The sequence below is a fragment of the Asparagus officinalis genome, chromosome 8, assembly GCF_001876935.1.
Source record: "Asparagus officinalis chromosome 8, Aspof.V1, whole genome shotgun sequence".
Taxonomy (NCBI): domain Eukaryota; kingdom Viridiplantae; phylum Streptophyta; class Magnoliopsida; order Asparagales; family Asparagaceae; genus Asparagus; species Asparagus officinalis.
The window spans coordinates 48,553,289-48,580,072 of NC_033801.1; the positions used below are offsets into that span (position 1 = coordinate 48,553,289).

At 38.8% G+C, this 26,784-nt stretch overlaps 1 protein-coding gene across 1 annotated transcript; it reads right to left on the bottom strand.

Moving 5' to 3' along the window:
• On the bottom strand, window positions 19,945–21,315 carry LOC109821216. The gene is made up of 2 exons (XM_020387400.1): window positions 20,676–21,315; window positions 19,945–20,612 (listed from the first exon to the last, which is right to left on the bottom strand). Exons 1-2 carry the CDS (start codon window positions 21,313–21,315, stop codon window positions 19,945–19,947), a joined length of 1,308 nt encoding a protein of 435 aa, XP_020242989.1.

Genomic DNA, 26,784 nt, shown 5'->3' on the forward strand with positions numbered 1-26,784 from the left:
CATGCATATATCTTTTTTGTAAATTATTTGTCATCATCAAAAAGGGGGAGATTGTTGGCCCTTTCATGCATATATCTTTTTTGTAAATTATTTGTCATCATCAAAAAGGGGGAGATTGTTGGCCTCTTTGTTTTGATGATGTTTAACAAACAATTTACCACTAATGTTGTTTGTCTAGTATTTGTGTTTATTTATTTATTGTAGACAAATAATAAGTTGGAGGATGGATGAAAATACACATTCACGATCATATCCAATGGAGGTTGGCGGAATTGTGGATTGAAGCCTACATAATTCAAAGTTAAAGATTCAAGTTCAAGCTTCATCCGCAAGTGTACCAAGATAGAGCTTCGTTGAAGATTATATACATACATGGTTTTGAGTTTTCAAGTTTTAATATGAAACAATTGAATACAATTGAAAATACATTGTATATTTCATACTTATATGCATATATATGATTTCATCAATATTAACTTTATTTAGTTCAATGCAATCGTATTTATTGTTTTCGAAAAGTTTGCAAAATATGCAATTTTGTGAAAATATTGTATTCTCAGTTTTTGGACTTAACAATAATCATATACATCTTTTATTAAGTCTGTAAAATTATTTTGTAATATTTCAAAACATGGTTAAGCTAAAATGTCAAAACTCAAGTGTTTACATTTTCATGTTTTAGACTATTTTTGCAAAATGATGATATTTTTTATTTGGGAGATCCTTTTTGAAAACTAGTTTTTATACCATGTTTATTATCATGTCTACAATCATTTTCCAAAGTTTTATATTTTTCTGAATTTGTTTAATTTTTTTAAACAGGGTTTCAAAATCAGAAAACTGCTTCAAAACCTGTTAAATGCATGTATCTGTTTGCGGTCGACCGCCACGGTCGACCGCCCTTGAGTCCAGAGACTTAATTTGTGTTTTGAGTCCAGAGACTCAATTTGTGTTTTGGTGGCTCGCGGTCGACCGTGATGGTCGATCGGATGAAGTCCAGAGAGTCTCGCGGTCGACCGTGGCGGTCGACCGGCTGATGTCCAGAGACTTTTCTCTCTCCTCAGGCGCTCGCGGTCGACCGCCGAAGTTTTCCTAACGGCTATTTCCTGAGCTGTTTTTCTGGGGGGGGGTTTGTCATTTCAGTGGGGTTTTGGCTAAAGTTTTGAGTGGGCATAAATACCCCATTGCATTCAACTCTCCCACTAACAATGAGAATGTTTTAAACTAGTTTAAGAAAGTTTTAAACAAGGGTTTATGTTTGATTTAAGTTTGTTTTAAAAGCTTTTAAGCAATTGAGAGTTTGATTTTGTGAAATCAATTTCACAAGAGCTAGAAGAGATCATCACTTGGTGTTTGAGCTTCAAATCATCTCTCTCTCACTCTTGTCATTTATTGGAGAAGTTTTCTAAACTCTATCTAGCTTTACATTTTATATTGTTTGATTATTATTCTATTAAGCTAGTATTTATATTTAAGTTTAGTTGATTTAATTTCAATCATTGTTTACACACACCCACATTGAGCTTATTGTATTTTTATACATAGTATATTTGGGTTGGTGAGAGTTGTAACATTGAGTGTGAGCCTACATCAAGTTCTCATCTATTATAGAGAACAAATCATTTGTTATGTTGTAAGATTGTAAAGTTTTCGGTTAGCTAGAAAACTGAGTGTGTAGTGGAGATCTCCTCGAGGTGAAAAGCGGAGATGTAGGTCGTGGGGACCGAACTCCGTGGATGAAATTGTGAGGTGTAAACGTTATTCGGGTGAGCGTAAAAAACCCGATTGTGATAGTGGATTTCTCCCCGAGAGTGGGGAGCGGAGACGTAGGACGGAAGGTCCGAACTCCGTGATCATATCGTTTGTTTGTGATTGCATTGGCGCACATTTCTTATGCTCATATCTTATATCGGATCATATCGTTTGTTTGTGATTGCATTGGCGCACATTTCTTATGCTCATATCTTATATCGCCTTTGTATTTTGCTTGTTGTTTTCCTTTGTATTTTGCTTGTTGTTTTTATTGCCCACTATCTAGTTTAGATTGTTTACCTTTGTATTCATTGTATATCCTCGCATATATCTCATAGTATATATCATTGCTAGGATATTGCTCTTTGTTCATATTGATTATTCTTGCTTGTAACATATTGTATATCTCTCTTACAATAATAATTTGTTAATTAGTTTTAATTAGCATAAAATCAGATTAGATTAGCATAAGACCCTAATCACCCCCCCCCCTCTAGGGTCTAACAATATATACCACCTGTGATGAGCTGCAAGTTAAATTAATAGTCTTACTGTATCCAGTCGAGCAACCGAAGCAAAGACTTCTTCATAGTCGATGTTGTACTTTTGTTTGTAACCTTTCGCTACAAACCTTGCCTTGTACCGATCAACTTCACCATTTGTTGTGCACTTGATCTTGTACACCCACTTGACCCCTATTGCCTTGTGATTTTGTGAAAGTGTTGTTAACTTCCAAGTGTCATTCTTTTGAATGGCGTGGATCTCCTCCTCCATGGCTGTTTGCCAACAATCTTCTTTTACAGCTTCTTGGAAGGTGTGAGGTTCATGATCAGCATATAAGCAGAAGATATTTGACTCTCCATCTTCTTCTATCTGCTCATAGATCTCCCTGAGGCTTCTCATTTTGATGGGACCTCGTTGCAGGGTAGATCCGCTGCTACTACCTTCCCCAGAAGATGGAGAACCTCTTGCAGGAGAGGGTGTAGAATGTGGAGGAGATGGTGGCGTAGCTGGTGATGGTTCCTCATGTAGAGACACGTCAGGTTCATTCACCACGGGTTGATCTTTGGTAGTCTCTTCATTGCTCCAGTTCCATGCTTCTTCTTCATTGAAGACAACGTCTCTACTAACAACTAGTTTCTTGGTTAGTGGATTGTAGAGCTTGTATGCCTTCGACTCCTCGCTATATCCAATAAAAATATATTTTTCACCGTGATTGTCAAGCTTCTTCCTTTTGACTTCAGGTACTTGAGCATATGCAACACACCCAAAAATTCGTAGGTGTGCCACACTAGGCGTGTAACCGCTCCATGCCTCTAGAGGTGTCTTGTTCTTCACTGTCTTTGTGAGGTATCGGTTGAGCAAATAAGTTGAGCACGTCACGGCTTCTACCCAGAACTGCTTTGGCAATCCTTTTTCTTTGAGCATGGTTCTTGTCATGTTGAGGATGATCCGGTTCTTTCATTCTGCAATGCCATTTTGCTGTGGTGTGTAGGCAGTAGTAAATTGTCTCTTTATACCTTCCTCCCTACAATATTCTTGAAACAAATTTAAGGTGTACTCACCACCTCGGTCAGATCGAAGAATTTTTAGCTTGTGGCCACTCTCTGCTTCAACTAAAACTTTAAAATGCTTGAATGTAGTAAAGACAACAGATTTTCGTTAAGAGTGTACACCCACATCTTTCTACTGAAGTCATCAATGACGGTTATAAAATATCTATTACCTCCCAAAGAGACGGGATCGATCGATCCACAGATATTGGTGTGAATAAGTTACAATGGTGCATTTGCTCTCCATGATTCTCCACTAGGAAAAGGAAGTCATGGTTGCTTGACAATTACACAACCTTCACAAATATGATTCGGTGGATCGATTGTTGGTAAACCTCGTACCATGCCATCTGTAGATAGTAACTTCAGGCCGCTGAAGTTTAGATGACCGAAGCGACGATGCCACCTCCATGACTCATTCTCCATGAGTCCTTGAAAATACTTGTCGACTTTCGTGTTTAGATGCAAGGGAAACATGCGCTTCCTTGTCATCTTAACACATGCTATGAGACCTCCATTTGTATTTTTCAACCAAATATGGTTGTTCTCCATATATACTTTGTATCCCTTTTCGAGTAATTGACCAATGCTAAGAATATTACTTTTCATGTTAGGAATATAGTAAACATCGAAAATATACCCGGGCTTACCATCCTTTTGGTAGATTTTCATCTTCCCTTTGCCTTCAACCGTGAGTTTTGAAGAATCTCCAAGGCTCACACTTCCATGAACTCCTTGTGCGAGTTCCATGAAAAGTTCTTTCTTCCCGCACATGTGGTTACTAGCACTCGAGTCAAGTTACCAAGCATCATTCTTAACACTTGAATCATCATTAGCAAGAAGAAGCGTAGAGTTGTTACCCACATCATTTGTTGCTTCGGCAAGATTGGTTTGGTCTTCAGTTTTGTGCCAACAATCTGAAGCATAGTGCCCAAACTTGTGACAGTTATAGCACTGAACATACTTGTTGTTTCCACGCCCAGGTGTGGATCTTCCACGATTGCTTCGTCCTCGTCCTCTAAAGCTTTGGGTCTCCACTTGATTTTGAGTGGTTTGCTATTGGGGACCACGTCCCCTGCCTCTACCACGACCACGACCACGACCTCTACCTTGTGAGCCTTGATTACTTAGAGTCAATGTTGACTCTAGTACTTGTTCCAAAACTATGGAACTATCCTTCTTTTGCATTCGTTATTCATGAACTTGGAGAGATCCCAAGAGATCCTCTATTGAGATCTCCTCCAAATTTTTTTACTCCTCAATTGCCGCCACCACGTGCTCGAATTTTGGTGTGAGGGATTGGAGCAACTTCTCCATCACTCGGATGTCCTCCATATTCTCTCCATTTCTCCTCATTTTATTCACAATTAGAAGTAATCGTGAATAATAATCGGAGATTTTTTTTTCTTCATCTTTCATTTGAGCGGCTTCAAGATCACCCCCTCAAAATTTGGAGGCGAATTCGCTTCACCCGCTCGACACCTTTGTAGATGGTAGCAAGGATTTCCCATGCTTCCTTGCTCGTTGTTGCTTCGGCAACTCTCTCAAAGATAGACTCGTCCAATCCTTGATAGAGTAGAAAACGAGCCTTGCTATCCTTCTTTCTTTGCTCTCTGAGAGCCTTCTTCTCTTCGGCGGTGTAGGTGGCTTCTACTTCTGGTGTAGGTTCCGTGAATCCATCAATGATCAGCTCCCACAACTCTTGAGAACCAAATAAGGCTCTCATTTGGATTGACCAACTCTCATAGTTATCTTTCGATAATTTGGGCACTTGAGGATTGACAAGATTATTTGTGGTAGCCATGAGAAGAAGAGAGAATGGAAAAATTGGATCAAGTGGCTCTGATACCACTGTTGACTCTTAAGTTTACGAACTTAGAACTCTCCGAAATGAAGACAAAGAACTTACTTTTATTTCTTCATTTTTTTCTTGATGAAAACAAAGATTACAATAGCCATTTATATAGGCTTCAAAAACAAAATGTATAGGCATACCAATAGTCACAAATTTAACTCCTATTTTAATGTCATAAAGATAAAACATCATAAAGGAGTGAATAACTCTTATTCTTCCATAACCTATGTTTCTTCCCCTTCTAAACTTATGACCCTTGCACTTCTAAAACTCATACTATTAACCTCATTTATTCTAACATTTTAATTTGATATTCCAACACAAACTAAAGCCTTCTTGTACAAATGTGAAATTTTGAGTGAAATGAGATGACCAAGATGCGTGAATTAACTGAGGATATTCAACATCTTTTGTTTAAATGTGACATCTCTCAAGAGATATGGATCCAGGTTGCGGCGGAACTCCAATGTGGATTTATTCCTAACAATCTTAATGAGTTTTTGGAGTTTCTTAAACCTTCAATAAGTAGTACGTAAGGGCCCCATTTTATAAAGCCTTCATGTGCTTTGTTGGGTGGTTCATATGGAAGCAAAGGAATAACGTAGTTTTTGTTGGACATATTGCTTCGATCTCGTCTTTGATTTAATGAAAGGAAATCTAACTGCTAAACAAAAGGATATAAGAGGTAGCTCTAAGCTTCATGATGTGGATGAGACTTTGGTTCATAGATGGAAACTTCTGTCTAAACAACCTATTCCAAGTAACCCTAATTTCTAAATAGGAGCTCCCGGATGAGGGATGGTTTCTTTTCAATCAAAAAGATTCTGAAGAGATTAAGACAATAAAACAGTTATCCTCTTTTATTGATTTCTATGGAGGAAAACAAAAAATAAAAGAATAATATAGTGTTTTTAATTACATTGGAAATTCTGGGAAGTTTTGCTAATAGAGACTAGGTGTCGGCTCTGTGGATCGTACGGGCAAAATAGCACTCTATTTTGAGTTGGTTTTGAGAGGTCAGACTGTGCCGCTATGAAGATTCTAAGAAATGAAGAATGGAGTAGTTATTGAGAGTTCACCCCGACAAATAGGTAGAAAGAGGGCCGGAGATGATTAAGGATCAACCATGAGGTGGCCGGATGTGAACAGAGCTTACCAAGTAGACTCCCACTGAGTATGATTCAAGCTTTGGGTGGTCGAGGGCTGAGGGTTTTATCTCTTTTCTTATTTTAATATCATGATCTATATATCTCTCTCTTTTCTCTATCTGCCCCTTGCTCCCCCGTTCTGCCTCTGTATAAGGACGTATTATGATATTCATACTGCATTGCGTGAGGAGCTTGCTTGCAAGCAATTAGGCTTATGCTTATTTATCAACTTGCCATCTCTCACCGTCCTATCACATCCATCACTTCACCGAATTTCTATTAAATGCATTACGGGTGCAAGATCCAACAGATCTTGTTTGTCATGATTATTTTCCACCTTCAGTCATTTCACATTAATTATTTTGTTAAATAACATAAAGAAGTCAAAGGGTAGGCCTTAACAAATAGACAGAAGATAAAGTAACTACTTTCAGTAACTACTTTTTTGAATTTCTTCTTGTGGTTTTCCTAGTCATTGAGGGTGATAGCCCGCACAATGAGTGTTTGTTGCTCCTCCTGTAGCACTTGCAGCCTCCTCTTCAAATCCTTTATGTTCTCTCTGGTAGTGCAATGGCGTCCTTCTGCCTTTGCAATACCCTCACACGTAGTTGGTGAGTAATCATCATCACCATTGTTCCTATATCATCACTGTCCTGTATTATGACCACCCAACCTAGTGTGACCGATTTGAGCAATATACTAGGTTTGGTTAGTGCGTGCCTCGAAACCGTGCACCTTGGTTTATATTTGTTGCCGGTTTACCAAAGTTAATGTGTTGGGTGGGTGCTGCTTGCGATCAGACAATTAAGGGAGAGGTCAAATTGTGCCAGCAATGTCGTGTCATACATATGGTTTGCAAGGCCTAAAACAATGAAGCGGCTTCGTGCCTATCTCTGCGTGGTTAACTAGCCGAGCAATGTGTAGTTGGTAACGGGTCGGTCAGAATTGTTTGGGTTAGTCAAGGCATCTTCAAGTTAGTCTTTGCATCTTGGCCTCTCCATTTCTTCATCTATCTCATTTCTTGTGGTACAATCAGACATCCTTTGTGGTTCATTACTGGGTATCATCCATTTTCTAGACTAATCTATACTTTTTGATTGCCTACATGACACCCTTCAATGTTTCTAGAATTCCTAAAGATCTTTGAAAACTTTGAATAAGACGGACATTTTCTTTGAATGGCACTTGGCATATATGTACCTAATATTAGTGATACATGGAGGGACTCGGTAGTTGCATCTTCTTTGATGGTTCCATCTCAAAGATCCCATTGCGGCAGGTGTTCTGACAGAGGTGTTTTATTGAACGTGTCAATGGGAATCGTCTTTAGAGGTTGTCTGATGAACTCGATTGATGATTGTCTTAGAAGAGGTATAATGTGGAATGTTCTAATATTTCACTCTACTTGACATGTCTCAGGTGTGAAGTTGGTCGTCGGAGTCGAGATGATATCGTCTAGAGTTGTACTAAAGGGCTTAACGATGTCATTTGCGTAGTGATGTTTAGAGGCATACTGAGAAGCTTGAGAGCCACTTGTTTAGGAAGAGGTGCAACGTGGAACGTTTCGAGACTTAGCTCTACTTAGCATAACTCAAGTGTGGAGTTGGCCATCTGAGTCGAGATAATATCATCCACAAGCATACTAAGGAGCTTGATGATGCCATTCGAGTAGTGACATTTAGAAGCGTATTGAAAAGCTTGATGACCACTTGTCTGAGAAGAGATGTAACGTGGAATGTTCTAAGACTTGACTCTACTTGGCATGACTCACATATGGAGTCGGCTGTTTGAGTTGAAATGATGTTGTCCATAGGTGTACTAAGGAACTTAACGATGTCATTCGGGTGGTAACGTCTAGAGACATAATGAGAAGCTTGACAACCAGTTATCTAGAAGAGGTGTAATCTGGAACCTTCTGAGACTTAATTCTACTTCGAATGATCCACATGTGGAGTTTGTCATCTGAGTTAAGATGATATTGTTTAGAGACATACTAAGGAGCTTAACGATATCATTTGGGTAGTGATGTTCAAAGACGTACTGAGAAGCTTGACGGTCACTTGTCTGGGAAGAGATGTAATATGGAACATTCTGAGACTTGACTCTACTTAGCATGATTTACTTATGGATTTAGTCATCCAAGTTGAGATGATATCATCCAGAGGCATACAAATAAGCTTAATAATGCCATATGGGGAGTGACATTCAGAGGCGTATTGAGAAGCTTGATGGTCACTTGTTTGGGAAGGGTAAAATATAGAATATTCTGAGATTTGACTCTTCTTGGCATGACTTGTTTGTGGAGTCTGTCATTCGAGTTGGGACCATGCATATTGATAAGCATGTGGACTCTCCTTTCCGTATAAGAATGTCAAATGTTGGTCTATGTTCACAAATAGTACTCGTCTGAGCTCTAGGCTTCCTAAATATGAAGTGTGTAGTCATCTGTAGTATCATGCGGCTCAAGAACTAACACATACGGAGTGCAGTCGCCCACTATACCATGTGGTACACGAACATGCACACTCAACCACTAAAACAATGATGCATCATGGAGTGTAGTCAACCGCGATCTCATTGTGGTGCACGGACTAACACACTCAGAGTGTAGTCGCCCGTGTTCTCATTGTGGTGTACGGACTAACGCACTCAAGCATCCACAACTATCGTAAACCAAAAAAATCATCACCTCCTATCATGACATACGCAAACTCTATCAATAGGCTCGAACCCTACTTCATAATTCTTCTCCCAAAGCAAGATAAAATTTCTCTAGGGTTTTGAGAGGGGTGGCTGCTGCTCAGAACGTTAGGGATGATGGAGAAAAAAGTAAAAACTCGGGCATACACATATCTATTTATGTACAAAGTATACCCAACCCGAAAACATACCAAACCTGTCAGCTGTCGATCGGCCGACCGGTCTTTTGGATCGGTCGACCGATCCGCATACTGAAACAAACTTGACAGTTTATATGTACATTCATACTTATACTTATATATTCATATATGTACGTAACCGATCTCAAATCGATTACAGCATACCCATTCATCTCAGAATAATTTCAACCATAATAAAACTCACTGATTATTATTTTTCATAATATTTTCAAATTTATGGGATTTTACATTCATACTTTTGATTGATCTTATAGGCTTAAAAACGTAGCTCATTTAGTTCTCAAGAGTCAGATACCTATTATTTTAGGAATAACGTTCTTAGCCACTTCAAATGCTCTGATCAACTATAAAACCACTCAAATAAAGATATTCTTTGGGGAATATTATAGTGGATTTGAACATTTTTAATCTAGAAACATAGTTGAGTGATCCATCAAATCAACCAGTAGAAGTGAACTTCATTTCGGGAATGCCAAGCGAATAGCTAGTGGAAGAGTTTCAAACAGACTTTAGCCCAGTTAGCATAAGTTTTTAATAAATTTTCATTAAAGATATTAGATTCATTAAGGAGTTAGAATCAAAACAAGTCTTTATGAAGAAAAGCACATAGTTAGACACAAGTTTCACTGATCTAAGCTTCGAAGAACTCTTCGCTGATGAACTTAGATTCCTTGAAGATATGAAACAATCAGTCTATCATGTAATAACCATGAATCGTAGGACTAAGAAACTTTATAAAGAAGAGCTTGTTTTATGAGGACAAGCTTTTTTCATGTGAAACCTGAGTTCAACTTTGAAACTAACTTTCTGAGTAATCGGCATCGAAAAATCAAGATCCATGATAAAGTTGACTTAATATATTACCCTCTACTAACCTGCCATCAAACCCTATAAAAATTATAGAAAACCTTGGAAAGACTGAATGTAAGCACATTATAGAGTTTATTATTTTAGACTACTTTAAAATTCGAGGAAGAATTTTTATCAACAAGGTGGGAACTGATGTAGAATATGAGATTTTTATTTTCAATCATCTATTATGCATCTTTCCACTCTGTCTTATCAAGAACAATGAAAAAAACAATAATAATAATAAGGATAAGAATAATAAAGAATACATTTTTCTCTAGTTTAGAGAGTTTTTTTTCTTTCATTGAAAAAATAAAAAGAAAAAAGAAAATAAAAAAGAAAAAAGAGAGAAAAATTTACCCCCTCCTGCTATCCGTCAAAAGTAAAAGAAATTGTAGACTTTTATTATTTTATTTCCGTTCAACGAACAAATGTAAGTACCTTATTTGCTATCTGCATTATTCGGGTCAAACATGCCCTTATACATATCTGAACAAATGAATACTGGAAAAATATAAAATACAAAGATCAAGAAAAAAAGAAATGCTACAAAAGTAAACTAAGATCATTGAACAACTAGAGGGAATAACTAAACTTTGGCTTCTTCTGCTCGGTCTGCAAGGCACTCCTGCTGAGAATCATCTGGCTCCTGGCGATCTCCCATCTGGACCTGTTCTTCCATGGCACACAGCAAGACCCCACAAAACAAATAGAACTAACGAAAACCCAAGCGGAAAACGATACGAAAACCGAAATGACAGAAGAACTTGCAACTGGAAATCCAACAAAATCAATCAAGTAAGAAGTCGATCATGTAGCTAGCGATCAGAAATCATCCAAGTGATAAGGTCATACAACTAGATGGAATTAATACTTAAAAATCTACAAGAAGAGACGTTGTACGTCGAGCGAAATAATCCAAACAAGGAAACCCTCATGTATATACCATATGTCTCAAATTGTAGATAATTAAGTATTAATCCTGATCTATGTATGAAAAAAAATACAACTAGCATACATCTCACAAGAATCCATAAATCCTAACCAAAGTGACGACACCGATTCACTTTGATCCAACAACCAACCCTAGTGGCGATACCGATCCACTAGTAACAAGTCATGTAACTAGCCATTCTATAACAGGTCACTGGTACATATCTCACACAAAGTCAACGCTCATATCATTGGATAACTGACTGTTCGCATATCCCCCATGTGCATCCAATAAATTCAGGAACCAAAGTAGCGACACCGATCTACTTTGACCCAACCAACAAACCACGGTGGCGACACCGATCCACTGTGACTCAACAAACCAACCCCAGTGGCGACACCGATCCACTGGTGCAAGCCTGGAAGATATATCAACAGTCACATCCGAACACATGAACAATGACTTCCCACCCCAACTCTTCTCATTCTTTCTAAATCAACGATCATAATCATTATTAAAACTCTGGTTCACCACCTAAACACACACACACATGTCCCTAGGTTTGTTCATGACGCACAATGCCACTAAGTCATGAACTACTAAGGTTCTCAAACACAACAAGGCAATATTAATAACATTAATTTCACGCAACCACATCATGACATGTCGAATACAGTAAAATATTCACAAACATGAAATGTAATCATGAACAACAACTATGTAATTCAGAAAATAATTCATTTTCCAAAATAATTTCTTTTAAAATTATTTCTCATTATGATAATCCAAAATATTCTCTTTTCCAGAATAAATTCTTAAAATTATTTCTCATCAGTTATTATTCTAAAATAATTCCTTTTCTCAAAAATAAATTCTTTTTAAATATTATAAATTCTCTAAAATGATTCTGTTATCAAAATAAATTCTTTCACTTCATTATCATTATTCTAAAAATACTATTTATCACATAACTATGATTTAATCAATATTATTCAGCAAACAACCCACACAAATAATTATATTACAACTAATATATACACACAACTTATAATAGATCTGAAAATGTAAAGAACGACAAGCTGAGTAACGGGATCTTGCCTCGGGGTAGCAGGAAAGAGAGAGGAGGCGGAGCTCAGCTGTCTCCTCGGATCTGAGAATATCAGCTGAGGAGGCTGGCGGGATCATCCGGCCGGAATTGGCGGAGGCTGCTGCGCTGAGCGCGGTGGTTCATGCATCAGGCAAGCGCGATAGGGCAAGCAGCGGCGCAGCTGGCGAACAGCGGAAACGCGGGATCTCAGTGGCCGACTGCGCTCCGAGGGAGGAGGAAGAGGGTGACTCCGATGATGGGTGTGGAATGTGCGGTGTGCATGACGCACGAGGACAGTCGAAGGCGGTGCTGTCGAGCGCACAGCACGTCGCCGCAGGATGGTAGTGCGGAGTGGCGGTCGTCGGAGTATCTAAGGTACGGAAGATGGAGAGGAGACGGAGGCGACGCGGGCATCGATGGCACCGCGCGCTTCCAAGCCGCTGCTCGGTGAGTCGAGGTGGAGTTGCACAGGTATCTGGCACGGCAAGTGAAAGCGGGCTATCGCGGCTCGAGGGCGTCCAAGGCTGGTCGGGGTGCGCTGCGGGAAGGCGTCCGGAGCGTGGGAGCAGGCTGGACGAGCTTTAGAGGTGGGGCGAATTTGAGAGACGAGTAAGGAGACGCACCGGCAAGTAGCGGCCAGCATCTGACGTGAGGCTATCGAGGCGTGCAATACGGAGGGACGCGGGCCGGGGAGAGAGAAAGAGATGAAGAGAGAGAGAGAGAGTAAGCAGGAAGAGAAGAGAAGAGAGAGAGAAGACGAAGAAGAGAGCAGATGTCGAAGCGCATTATAAACAAGAAGAAAAAAAAAAGAAAAGAAGTTTATATATATATATATATATATATACATATAGGATATATTAGGGTTAGGGTTAGGGATAATTAAACAAAAAAATAATTAAATAAATAATTACGGGTATTCAAAAATTAAACTAATTACGGAATGATTGTCTACAAATAAAAACGTACATGTTGTGCTAATATAACAGTTAATACGAAATAGTCGAAATATACACATATTGTACAATTAAATGAGAACAATTAAAAATAGGGGTTTTTGCTTTTAGACTCATTTGTTTACTCTCATTTATCTTTAAACCCAAGTACTATTATTTGTATCTTTAAGCCCAATTCACATTTTGTATTTATCTTTAAACCCAATCTTCAAAATACTATATTTCCACCACTTGTTTTTATATTTTGGAGATTGGGTTTAAAGATAAATACAAAAGGTGAATTGGGCTTAAAGATACAAATAATAGTACTTGGGTTTAAAGATAAATGGGAGTAAACAAATGGGTCTAAAAGCAAAAACCCCTTAAAATAAAAATATATTTACTTATTTTTAAAATCAAATAATTATAGGATAATTATCTACGCGATAAAACGTACCAGTTATGCCAATACGACAAATAATATGCAACAGTAGAATTAATACAACAAATTATATGAATAATACGTAATTAATAATACAACGTATTATATGAAAATATACATAATAATAAAAATAATACAATGTATTATTCAAAATGACATGTAACAGTATTGATAACACAACAGATAAATTCTAAAAATTTTTACTGCACTAAATAAATTTATAAATATTTAAATCATTTAAATAAATATAAAACTTAGACATTAAATCATAGAAAATTATAGAAATCCGAGAAAAATATAAATACTCTTTTAAAAACCATAATTAAATATTTTAAAATACTATAAAATTATTTTAACTAGTATCAAAATTCATGGTCCTTACATTCGCTTTAGCTCTTTAAAACATGGGAGTCGTTAGATTGAAACTTCCGTTATTAATTGTGAAGCCTGTTGAATCAGAGCTTTCATCAGTTATTGTGAAGGTCATCGAATTTGTAACCCTTCTCGATCTACGTGAAAATCTTCCAATTGGAGCATTCATGTGCTGATGTGAAAGTCATTTGATTGTAACTTTCATTGTTAAATTGTTAATGTGGAAGTCATTAGATTATAACTTCTATGTCGGTGTTTGATGGGGATAAGCTATCTATTGTGATTTTTTTAGACAACCTACATATGGTCCATAGAGCCGACGACTAGTCTCTACCGGCACAGCATCCCAGAATCTCTAGTGTACTTAGAAAATACTATATAATTCTTTATTTGTAGTAAACCTCCAGAGAATTCAATAGAAGAGGACGACTGTTTCGCTATCTCAATCTTCTGTGAATCTTTTTGACAAAAATAAATGGAAACCCCATTGGAGAGTGACTTCTCCTCTAATGAGAAAGTTGTGCAATACTATGATGACATAGCACCTGGAACGATGGTCAAAACCATCACGGTCGAGGTCGACTAAGCCACCTACGAGGTGTATTTAAGAAGCACTGAAGGAAGCTCCAAACGACCATGGAATTCTTCAGTACAGTCCAGGGTCCCACTGGAGCTGAGATAACAAAGTCTCTGTCAAAAGCTAGGGGGGTTATTGGTTGGGACAAATTGGGTCCAAGTGGGAAAAGTGTTCTAATGGAACAATTTTACCCCTTTGGGATATTTTGAGTGGGGTAAAGTGGGATAATGGGATAATTTCAGTATTTCATTTAACAATTCATGTGGGATAATTGATGATGTGACACCTTATTAAAATATAATTTTATCTATTAATTACTTCTAAATTAACTTATCCAATTGGTTTAGTATATTGTTTAGTATATTATTATAATATAAATATTGTTTTACTTTATATTAAAATATAATATATTGTACTATACTTACAAATTACTATTATTAATTATTATATTGTATTGTATTATATTATATTAGCATGCTATACTATATATAATAATTAATATAATATAATATCAATATATTTAATATAATATTTTAATAATATAATATTTAATATATATATTATTTTATTTATACAAAAATATAATATGTTATACAATAATTACTAATTAACATTATATTAGTATGCTACATTATATAATAATTAATATAATATATGAATAATATATATAATATAATACTTTAATAATATATTATTTAATTTAATATATTATAATATAGTATCATAGGATATAATGTACTTTATAAAATATTATAATATTTTACTTTATTCAATGTAATATTTTAAAATTTTATATTAAAATTAAAATATAATATAACATATATATATTACATGATAATTACAATAATCTATACTACTTATAAAAGAGAATACCCATGTCAAAACTTTTGATTTCCTTTTTTACCCCCTCAATTTTTTATAACTCAAAATTATACCATTAATTATAAAACTAATGATCCATAACCTCTCATTAACTATGCACCTTTTCATTTTTTAATTATATAATAATATATTATATAATATTATTAATATATGTTATTAAAATATTATATAATATTATAATAAATATGATATACTATAATTACTATTATATAGTATTATTAATATATGTTATTAAATTATGTTATTAAAATATTAATATATGTTATATTTTATATATCATATCATATATTTATAATATAATTAGCATGTATTAGTTAAGTAATACAAAAATATTTTAAAATTATCCCAATTGCCTTCAAAGTGGAATAACATTGTTCCAATATGGAGGATGGGGTAAATTTGGGGTAATTATGAGGAAGGAGTGGAGGGGATCTTTATATAGTTGGTGTAATTTAGGGGAAAGTGGAGTATTTTCCCCCCAATTACACCAAGAAACCAATAACACCATAAAGTTGACTCCTGTTCAAATTACCCTAATGAATAACACCAAAAAGTGATGTTCCAAAAATTATCTCATTATCCCCCAAATTACACCAATGAATAACCCCCCCTAAGGGAGAAAATCCAGATGATAAAAGTTTGTGTCCCTATAGTTAAGGGAAGATAAGAAGCAAGTTTAAGTGAATATGATCTTCGTACAGTTTGGGGACCTACCTAGTGTGATCACCAAAGACGGGGTAGTGTCTATCCCTAAAGCAATCTTCGTACAGTTTGGGGACCTACCTAGTGTGATCACCAAAGACGGGGTAGTGTCTATCCCTAAAGCAAAGATCAAGATCATCAACTACGATCACTGCGACTAGCAGGCTAGTGGGTTGACCCCTATCCCCTTACCTAAGACCGAGCTTATGTGGGTGTGCCCTAACTCATAGCAGGCTAGTGGGTTGACCCCTATCCCCTTACCTAAGACCGAGCTTATGTGGGTGTGCCCTAACTCATACGTGACGAACATGAACCTCTGCCAACATGCACCGAAAAGACGCGAAAGGCAAATATAAAATGTGAAATACCATGACGATCCTCTATAGTGAGGATGAGAGGCCAATTTCTAAACTCACAGACTCTGAGGATGAAGCCCGGCCCTCGTGGCATTCACTATAACTAAGGAAGAAGAGGCAACAACCAAGATAGTCTAAGAGGCAGAGACAGTGGTAGCAATTGAGGCTCAGAATGTGAAAGGAGGACTCAGGACTGGTAGGTTGTTTCACCGACAACATGACCAAGCTGATCAGGAAGGATGGCAAACCCCACATTGACAACCAGACAACAAACCCTGTAATAGCACCACCTTCCGGAGCCCGAAAGCAAATAGCTACAAGCCTCGGCCCAGCTACCCCTTTGATATTTTGACTAAACTCACTAACATCTTGGCTGGAGTGATGCTTTGGAAGCAAATCTGGCTAGCCACGGAGGTGAAGACGATGCTACAAGAAGCCCTAAATAACCCAATGGTTTACCTCACCTAGATCCAAGCCTCCAAGGAAGGGGTTGAAGACCATGCATGCATGTGCACGTTGCCACTTGGTGGAGAGCGACCTCACTATGGTGACATTTTTCAAAAGGGATTTTTGTCTTTGGGCCCAATGGTGTATTCTATGGGTTTATGAATACATTTGAAACTAGTTGGGTTTATAAATAAATCAAGGTAAAGCATTGGGCCCAAAGACAAAAACCCCTTTTGAAAAATGTCACCATAGTGAGGTCGCTCTCCACCAAGTGGCAACGTGCACATGCATGCATGGTCTTCAACCCCTTCCTTGGAGGCTTGGATCTAGGTGAGGTAAACCATTGGGTTATTTAGGGCTTCTTGTAGCATCGTCTTCACCTCCGTGGCTAAGCCAGATTTGCTTCGAAAGCATCACTCTAGCCAAGATGTTAGTGAGTTTAGTCAAAATATCAAAGGGGTAGCTGGGCCGAGGCTTGTAGCTATTTGCTTTCGGGCTCCGGAAGGTGGTGCTATTACAGGGTTTGTTGTCTGGTTGTCAATGTGTGGTTTGCCATCCTTCCTGATCAGCTTGGTCATGTTGTCGGTGAAACAACCTGCCAGTCCTGAGTCCTCCTTTCGCATTCTGAGCCTCAATTGCTACCAATGTCTCTGCCTCTCAGACTACCTTGGTTGTTGTCTCTTCTTCCTTAGTTATAGTGAATGCCACGAGGGCCGGGCTTCATATCCTCGGAGTCTGTGAGTTCAGAAATTGGCCTCTCATCGTCACTATAGAGGATCGTCATGGTATTTCGCATTTTATATTTGCCTTTCGCGTCTTTTCGGTGCATGTTGGCAGAGGTTCATGTTCGTCACGTATGAGTTAGGGCACACCCACATAAGCTCGGTCTTAGGTAAGGGGATAGGGGTCAACCCACTAGCCTGCAAATCGCAGTGATCGTAGTTGATGATCTTGATCTCTGCTTTAGGGATAGACACTACCCCGTCTTTGGTGATCACACTAGGTAGGTCCCCAAACTGTACGAAGATCATATTCACTTAAACTTGCTTCTTATCTTCCCTTAACTATAGGGACACAAACTTTTATCATCTGGATTTTCTCCCTTAGCACAATACAATCCCTCATGCATGGGATGCTATATAAAGCAATGGAAGATGCAATAATTAGTGTCTTCTACGTTCCCTTCTTCTTCAGGCTTCTTGGGTCTCCTGAGTTAAATGAGCTCTCCCATGATGAGGCCTTCAGCTACTTTTGGTATCACTTCCAGCTTGCAGACACATACCCTTCATCATTGCAGGTGGCCTTCAGCCTAATATTGCCCTAATGAAGGCACCTAGTTGTAGTTCATGTTGGCATTAGGATGGAAGTTATTGTTCTAGTTCTTGTTTCCATTTCTTTTGGTGTTTTATCATTAGGGGGTTGTGGCTATAGTTGTGGTGCATAAACCGCCATTTCCACCTTAGCCTTCCCTTCTGGGCACGGTCTAGGGGCAGCAGGTTAGCCCTTGCTTCTGCCAGTTTTCACCACCTCTAGTATGTCACAGAGCCATGTGACCATGGCTTCCACCCTCTTAGTGTTCTTGATTAGTTCCTTCCGGGTTAATTTTACATTCGACGACCCCGAACTTCTTCAGGATGTAGTCTAGTAGGACCTCTCGGCAAGCGTCAATGAAAAACTTCACTTACATTATGTCCTTTAGTTTGAGACTGAGTCTGTAGAGCCTCTCGATGTATTTGTACCTTCTCCCCTGGCTTATAGACTCCATTCTTCACACTTTGATAGGTTACTTATAGTCGATTTCATGAAATCTCTCAATGAATTTCCTCTTCTAGTCCTTCCATGAGTTGACAAAAACTGATGACAAGCTCTCAAACTAATGGAAGTTAGGCTGACCCTTTGAGAGAACTGGCGAACATCCTCGCTATGATGATATCATTTCCTAACCATAATCCTGCTTGCGCTTCGAAATGGCAGAGGTGCTATTGTGATGAGCCAGCACTATTGAAGCTTGCACCGTGATATGCTTGTACTTTTTGAGGTACGGTGTGTTATCCCAAAAAGCTAGATATAGTCATGAGGTACGTACCATCATTCGGCTCTCCCTGTCTCCTTGTAAGAGAGTCTACCTATGTTGTTAACTTGGTCAATATTGTAGCCACGGTAGAGTCAGCATTGTAACCGAATCGTAGTGTCTATCACCTACAAATCGATTCGACTGCTCCTCGTAATGGGCGAGCTATCCATAGTAGGGCACATACATTGTCCGAGAAGTAGTGGCACATGTTCTCCAAGTGACGGATCAAACTACAGCTCAATGTTCTCACTTGTGTTTGGGATCGCCGTCTCTTTGTGCCTCGTGCTCATCCACTATTGAGGAGACGCCATGTGAACTTCATAAGCATAGTGAAACCAGTGTGGTATCAGAGGCACAAGCCCAGTGTTCATCCCTGGACACTTCTTCGTACATGGGATTTGCGATACGAAGGGCTTGGCCCATGACGTACGTCGCTCTGCTTGCCTTTGAGTAAGTTTGTTATTTGTAATGGTTCAAAAACTCCTCCAGGTTCTTGCACAGATTCTCATCTTCAATTCAATTGGTTACGTCTATATCATATGAAAATGAACAGACCCAGGCTTCGTTGGCAGCATGTTTTCAGCGGTGCCACCTCGTTTTGGGTCGAGTCTGCGCAAGACCAACAAATAGCTGCTCGAAAATAGACGCTTTAGAGCAGCTCCAAAATGCATCTTGGTTGAGCTCCAACCGGACTCCAATTTTTGGAGTCCGGCTGTAAAAACTCCCACCCGGCTGCATATTTGGAGTTTTTGCTCCAAATATGCAGGCCCCCTCCATTTCACTATTCCCCCTAAAAAATAACAATAATACCCTTCTAACTAACTAATTATTTTTAGATCACTATTCCCCCTAAAAAATAACAATAATACCCTTCTAACTAACTAATTATTTTTAGATATTCAACTTCAAATCAACATAAGTTTATTTCTGCTAATTATTTTTAAATAAAAGTTTTACAGTTGAAAATGTTTTGTCGATACCTTCAAAATGAGACTAATATTGAATAATATTAATTGAAATATAAAATTTCAAGAACCAAGTAATTAAAAATGAAAAAGTCATTATTTCATTAGTAAAAAAAGTTACATCGTTTCATTTCCATGTCTTTCCCACAAATGTTCAATCAATGCATTTCGAAGTGCAAAATGAGCTTCTTTGTTTTTCAACCTCTTATGTCGAGCAAGAAACCGTTGGAATCGTTCAGTTTCCGTTATCTCCATATTTTTAGCATTCGAAATTGATTGTGGAGTTGAAATGACAACATCTTCTTGCTCGTCGTGTTCATCTTCGACAATCATATTGTGCATTATAATACAAGCAGTCATGATATCATGCAGAGTTCGTTTATCCCAAAAACGGGCTGACCCCTTGATGATAGCAAATCGTGATTGGAGAACACTGAATGCCCGCTCAACATCTTTTCGACATGCTTCTTGCATCATTACAAAATATTGTTTCTTTTTATCATCGGAATTAGAAATGGTTTGAACAAGTGTTGGCCATTTCGGATATATGCCATCCGCCAAATAATAACCGACATCATAATTTTTTTCTTGAATTGTGTAATGAGTAGGAGAAGCAATACCTTGTGATAGATTGTCGAACAAATTAGACGACTGCAATACATTAATATCGTTATTGGATCCTGGTAAGCCAAAGTATGCATGCCATATCCATAGATCATATGATGCTACTGCCTCAAGAATAATGATTGGACCTCCATGGCGACCTGAGTATTGTCCTGCCCATGCTGTTGGACAATTTTTCCATTGCTAATGCATACAGTCTAGACTTCCTAACATTCCTGGAAAACCTCTTTCTTCGCCCTTTTGCAATAACCTTGCAACATCGTCGACATTGGGGGTCCTCACATATTCATCTCCATATACTTCTACAATTGCTCTCCAAAATCTCTTTAAACATACAATTGCAGTTGACTCATCGATCCTAACATATTCGTCAGTACTATCTGCTGATGTTCCATACGCCAACATGCAAAATGCCGATGTAATTTTTTGTAAAGTTGATAGCCCAAGTTTGCCGACACCATCCATCTTCTGTACGAAGAAGTTGTCATGCTCACGTACCGCCCCGACTATAGGAAGGAATAAACTCCTGTGCATCCGGAACCTTCTACGGAATAGGTTTGCACCATATGTAGGGTTATCAGAAAAATAGTCATGGTAAAGTCGAGAATTACCTTCTTCCCTCCCGCGATTGATCACCAAATGACCAGGAACTGAGCCAATACACTTTGGTCGCTCTGCCTCTTGAGAGAGATAAGTCATTATTTTACTATTAGAGGCATGTACGCGAGCTAAGAGTTCATCTTCCTTCTCCCATTGTGTCATATCTTCCTCCCAATCTTTAATGTACTGAGACCATATTTTGTCGTCAGAAGAAGAAGAAGAAGAAGAAGAAGGTAGATGTGACGGTCCGGCTCCATAGTTCATTGATGAAGAAGTTATTTATAGAAATAATCATATAAGTTGTGAGTTATTTAGAGATGGATGTAATGTCATTATATAATATGACTCCCCGCATTGGATTCTTTTCAGCATTGGCTTCTCACCCCCCACATTGGATTCCTTTCATGTTGGAGACTCCCCACATTGGATTCTTTTTAGCATTGGCTTCTCACCCCGCACATTAGGGGTCCTTTCGTGTTGGAGACTCCTCACATTTAATTCTTTTCAGCATTGGCTTCTCACCCCCACATTGGATTCCTTTTGTGTTGGAGACTCCCCACATTGGATTCTCCTGGTGTTGGAGACTCCCCACATCTGATCCCTATATAATACTTGCACAATTTTCATATCTCCACCACAACTCTTCTTATTCTATATTCAAAACTATTTACATTCCTCCTTAGATTATGGTAACTAGTCGCGGAAAATCTTTTTTACAAGAAGAAGACCAAGTTTTATGCGCCACGTGGCTCGAAATTTCTCAAGATCCAGTCATAGGTTCTAATCAAAAGAAGGACAAGCTGTGGGAATGAATTTCTGCTTTATTTCATGAAAGGATTTCCAATATTTGTAATGCTCAAAGGACTCCGAAGTCTCTTTCATGCCGAATGCAATTAATTATGAAGGCCATCAGTAAATTTCGAGGATGTATTCGACAAGTCAAGTGCTTAAATCCAAGTGGTGCTTCTGAGCTTGACATTGTAAGTATTTTGAATAACATAAATCTTGATTATCATCTACTATCATGTTATTAATAAATGTTTCTTCCTCTCTTGTGGTAGATTAAACGTGCTAGGATAATATTTGCAGAAGATCCAGAAGAGAGAAAGGGGTTTCTATTTGATCATGTTTGGTTAATTTTAAAAGATGCAGAGAAATGGGCAAATATAAGTGTCAGATCGCCTGCAAGTTCCAAAACTTCAAAGTCCTGCTCATCTCAGGGATCAGATTTAAGTTCTCCTGTCGTCGACTTAAATGACGATAATGAGGAATATACTCATAATGATGAAGATATGATAACAAGTTGACCGACAGGAAGGAAGAAAGAGAAGATGAGGAGGCGACAGGCAACTGAATCCAACCTCGACTTGGAAACTCTCAATAAAAGCAATCAAGAAATTGTCGATATTTTAAAAAAAAGTCATGGACAACGAGAAAATGATAGAATAGCAATGCACCAGATTATGATGTTAAGGGCCGAAAACGAAAAGAAAAAATTAGATATTCAAAGGGAACGCCAGGAAAGTAAGATTATGTTGATTAATCTTGATACTATTACTGATCCTTCGGAACGCGAGTATTTTCGAATTAAAAACAAGAGATTTTAAATAGAAACACAACTGGAGGTTCTTCATCTGATATTCCTAATCCTGAATATAGTTATACAGGAAGTCAATACGGAATACCTGACTACAGAAGCGGTGGATATGGAGGAAATGGTCTGCCCGATTTTTAGTTTTTTTCATGTACTTTATTTTTCTATGTAATGACGCTGAATGTAATATATAAAATTTCATCATTCGGAGTAGCTGTGAAGGTTGTTCCAAATATTATGCTATATTTTCTGTTTTTTAAATTTTAAAGGCTCTTATCTATGTCTTATTATCAATTTATTAAAGATAATTAATTTTATTTAAATAATGAGTATATTATATATTATACTTTTAGTATTAATTTATAATATATTTTATATTTTAAATTAATTCATATAATTTTTTAACATTTTATATTTTTTATATTTTCAAATCTATTTAAAGTATTATAAAAGAAATCAATAAAAAATACAAATAGAGTTTCATATAGATGGGGTGGTTGGAGTGCCCCCCTCTAAAAAAACATATGCCCAAGAATATACTTTGGGGAGGCTGTATTTTGCAGCCTCTCCATTGGAGTTGCTCTTAAGGGATGGAGTCTCCATCGGTTGGGATGCATGAGACCCAACCAGGGCTTTGGCTTGACGGAATATCGTACGACATAGGGTGTGCCCAATAGTTACAATATGATACGGACTACGTTGAGGGATGACGGCTAACAAGACATGAGCGATTAGATGTTAACTGCTAATTTCCACCCTCTGGAGAGGGGACCAGCTGAGGAGCTTTGACGTCAAGTAGCTTTGATGGTCAGCGAATAGTTCCGAGCTCTCTACCCCTCTTAGGGGGGGAGACCTCGTAGTCCTTGGCTTTAGCCATGCATGGATCTTGAGTCAAAACAACGTAAGGGTCACTTTGGTTTGTTCATCTATTTTGGCCAGCCTGTGGGCTCTCCTTCCTGCATGCCGTGAGGTCATGACCTACAATTCTTCATCTTGCTACTCAGACTAGGTTGTATAGACAACGGTACATCTTTCCAATCTCAAATCTTCTACAGTGTTGGGTTTCATGATCACTTGAATAGAACTTGACTTAGCTTGATATTCCGTGAGGACTATTGATGTGTTCTCACTAGGTTGGTCATCCGTGGGATGATAGGAGTAAGTGGACACCGACTTTAGTTTTGAATGTTGGACAGGTTAGTGTGCAGTTTTGTCGTGCTCGAGGGTCGAGTTCTTTAACCTTTCGAGAGAAATCCACTTAGCCTTTGACAGAGACTTTGTTATCTCAGCTCCAGTGGGACCCTGGACTGTACTTGTTGGGAATTTAACGCCTAAACCCCTAATTGCAACAAAAACGCAGAATAGAGAACAGTACACCAAGTTTTAACGAGGTTCGGCAACTGCCTACGTCCTCGGAAGCCACACAGTAAATTTCTTATTAATCAAACAAGAAATTACAATTTAGGAGCAAATCCCAAAACTGGGATTTCTTAAATAAACACTGTAGCTACAGTGTTAATAATCAAAGGGTATGAACCCTTTCAATTCTCACTTGAGAATAAATGAATAACCCCACAATATAAAACCCCTTTTTGTTCTCTCTCTCTCTTCTTAAATCCCCTCAACCACTGTTGAATGCTGGGATTTAATCAAAAATCGCAGCAGCGATTTTAGGGCAGCCGCCAGAGAGAAAATCGGAGGAGGGGGGGAAATCAGCAACAGCGAAACCCTAGGCGAGGGGGTTTATATAGGCGGATATGGAGGGCTGGCGACAGCCTGTCGCCAGCGAATAACCCTGACGCAAAGGTCGGGTTCGCCAGAGGAACGCAGAGTTCGGCTGAAGGAGGTTCGAACGCTGAGCTAAAAGGAGAGGGGGGTCGAACGCAGAGCTGGGTTCGAACGCAAAGCTTGGGAGAGGCGCTCGCACGTGCTGCCGAAGATCGCCTGGACCTCGCCGCCTGTGGCTTCGCCTGCGTCGCCATCGAGCTCGTCGGAGCTCCTCGCCGGTGCTCCTCATCGGAAATGAGGTTTGATCTACACCCCAATTCTAACAATCTCCCACTTGAAGATCAAACCGCCATCAACAAGCTATCTCATCAAGCTCCTCTTCTGTGTGGCTCCGCCCTTATTATCTATGCATGAAGGCCAACTGAAGTTGCGCACAACTCCAGTTTCTGAACAGTCACCGTCTTTGTTAACATGTCTGCTGGATTCTTACTTCCTAGAATCTTTTCCAGTTTCAACACGTCATCTTCCAACAGGGATCTGATGAAGTGGTACTGAAGTGCAATATGCTTTGTTCTAGAATGAAATGCTGAATTCTTCGCCAAGTGTATCGCACTCTGGCTATCACTGTGCAAAACATTCTTCTCCTGTTTGAATCCCAGCTCTGTCAACAAACCCTGAAGTCATATCATCTCTTTACTGGTCTGGCTATCACTGTGCAAAACATTCTTCTCCTGTTTGAATCCCAGCTCTGTCAACAAACCTTGAAGCCATATCATCTCTTTACTGGCTTCAGTCACTGCAACATACTCAGCTTCTGTAGTGGATAGGGTAACAATCTTCTGTACCTGTGACATCCAACTAACAGCTGTAGTTCCGACGGTGAATACATAGCCAGTGGTGCTTCTTCGGTGATCAACTTCATCGCCGAAGTCTGCATCTACGTACCCTTGCACTTCTACCTCTCCCTTACCAAAGTGCAAATACTTCTTTGTGGTGCCTCGTAGATATCTCAGAATCCACTTGACCGCTTCCCAATGAGCTTTTCTTGGATTCGACATAAACCGGCTGACCACTCCCACTGCATGGCCAATGTCTGGTCTCGTACAGACCATTGCGTACATCAAACTTCCGATAGCTGAGGCGTAAGGAACCTGAGCCATACTCTCTTTCTCTTCTTCTGACTGAGGAGACTGATCCTTCGATAGACGAAAGTGGGTGGACAAGGGTGTGCTCACAGGCTTGGCGTTGCCCATGTTAAATCTCTGCAAAACACGGTTGATGTACTCCGTCTGAGATAACTGCAAGAGACCTCTCTTCTTATCTCTCATGATTTTCATTCCAAGAATCTTCTTCGCTAGACCCAAGTCCTTCATGTCAAACTCCTTTGACAGCTGTTGCTTTAAACTCTTGATATCTTTCATATCTGCTCCTACAACCAACATATCATCAACATACAGCAGTAGGATGATATAACTTGACTGATATCTTTTGAAGTAGCAACAGTGGTCGGGGTTGCACTTCTGGAAACCTTCATTGTACATGAAGCCGTCAAACTTCTTGTACCACTATCTTGGGGCTTGTTTCAGGCCATACAAGCTCTTCTTGAGTCTGCACATCAGGTTCTTCTTCTTTTCTTCTGAGAAACCTTCTGGCTGGTGCATGTATATCTCCTCTTTCAGATCTCCATGAAGAAACACCGTCTTCACGTCTAACTGCTCGAGATGAAGATCTTCAATTGCTACAATACTCATCACGGTCCTGATAGTATTTAGCTTCACTACGGGAGCGAAAATATCGGTGTAGTCAATTCCTTCCTTCTGCTGGAAACCTTTGACAACCAATCGGGCTTTATATCTCCTAGAACCATCCTGCTCCTCTTTCACCCGGTACACCCATTTATTGTGGAGTGCCTTCTTACCCGTGGGCAACTTAGCTAGTTCCCACGTCTGGTTTGATATGAGAGACTTCATCTCATCTTTCATTGCAAGCTCCCACTTGCTCGCATCTCCACACTGACAAGCTTCATCAAAGCTTTCAGGCTCCCCACCATCTGTCAACAACAGGTAGTTCATGTATCTCCTGTTGGGTACAGGAAGATGAGAAGATCTTCTTAATATCGGAGCTGGTGCGTCGGGCTCCTGCGCACCATCTTGTCCAACAGGCTCTTCTTGCTGAGGACCCTCTGCATTGGGTTCTTCCGAGAGATTATTCGGGACATCATCTGCATCTACAAATATTAAAATATTGACTCGCTCTCTGAGTCGTCTGTCTTGTGCATGTCCTTGTACATCACCTTCTCGTTGAATATCACATCTCTGCTCCGGATCACCTTCTTGTTTTCGTTGTCCCAAATGCGGTAGCCGAACTCATCTTCACCATAGCCGATGAAAGTGCATTTCTTTGACTTGGGA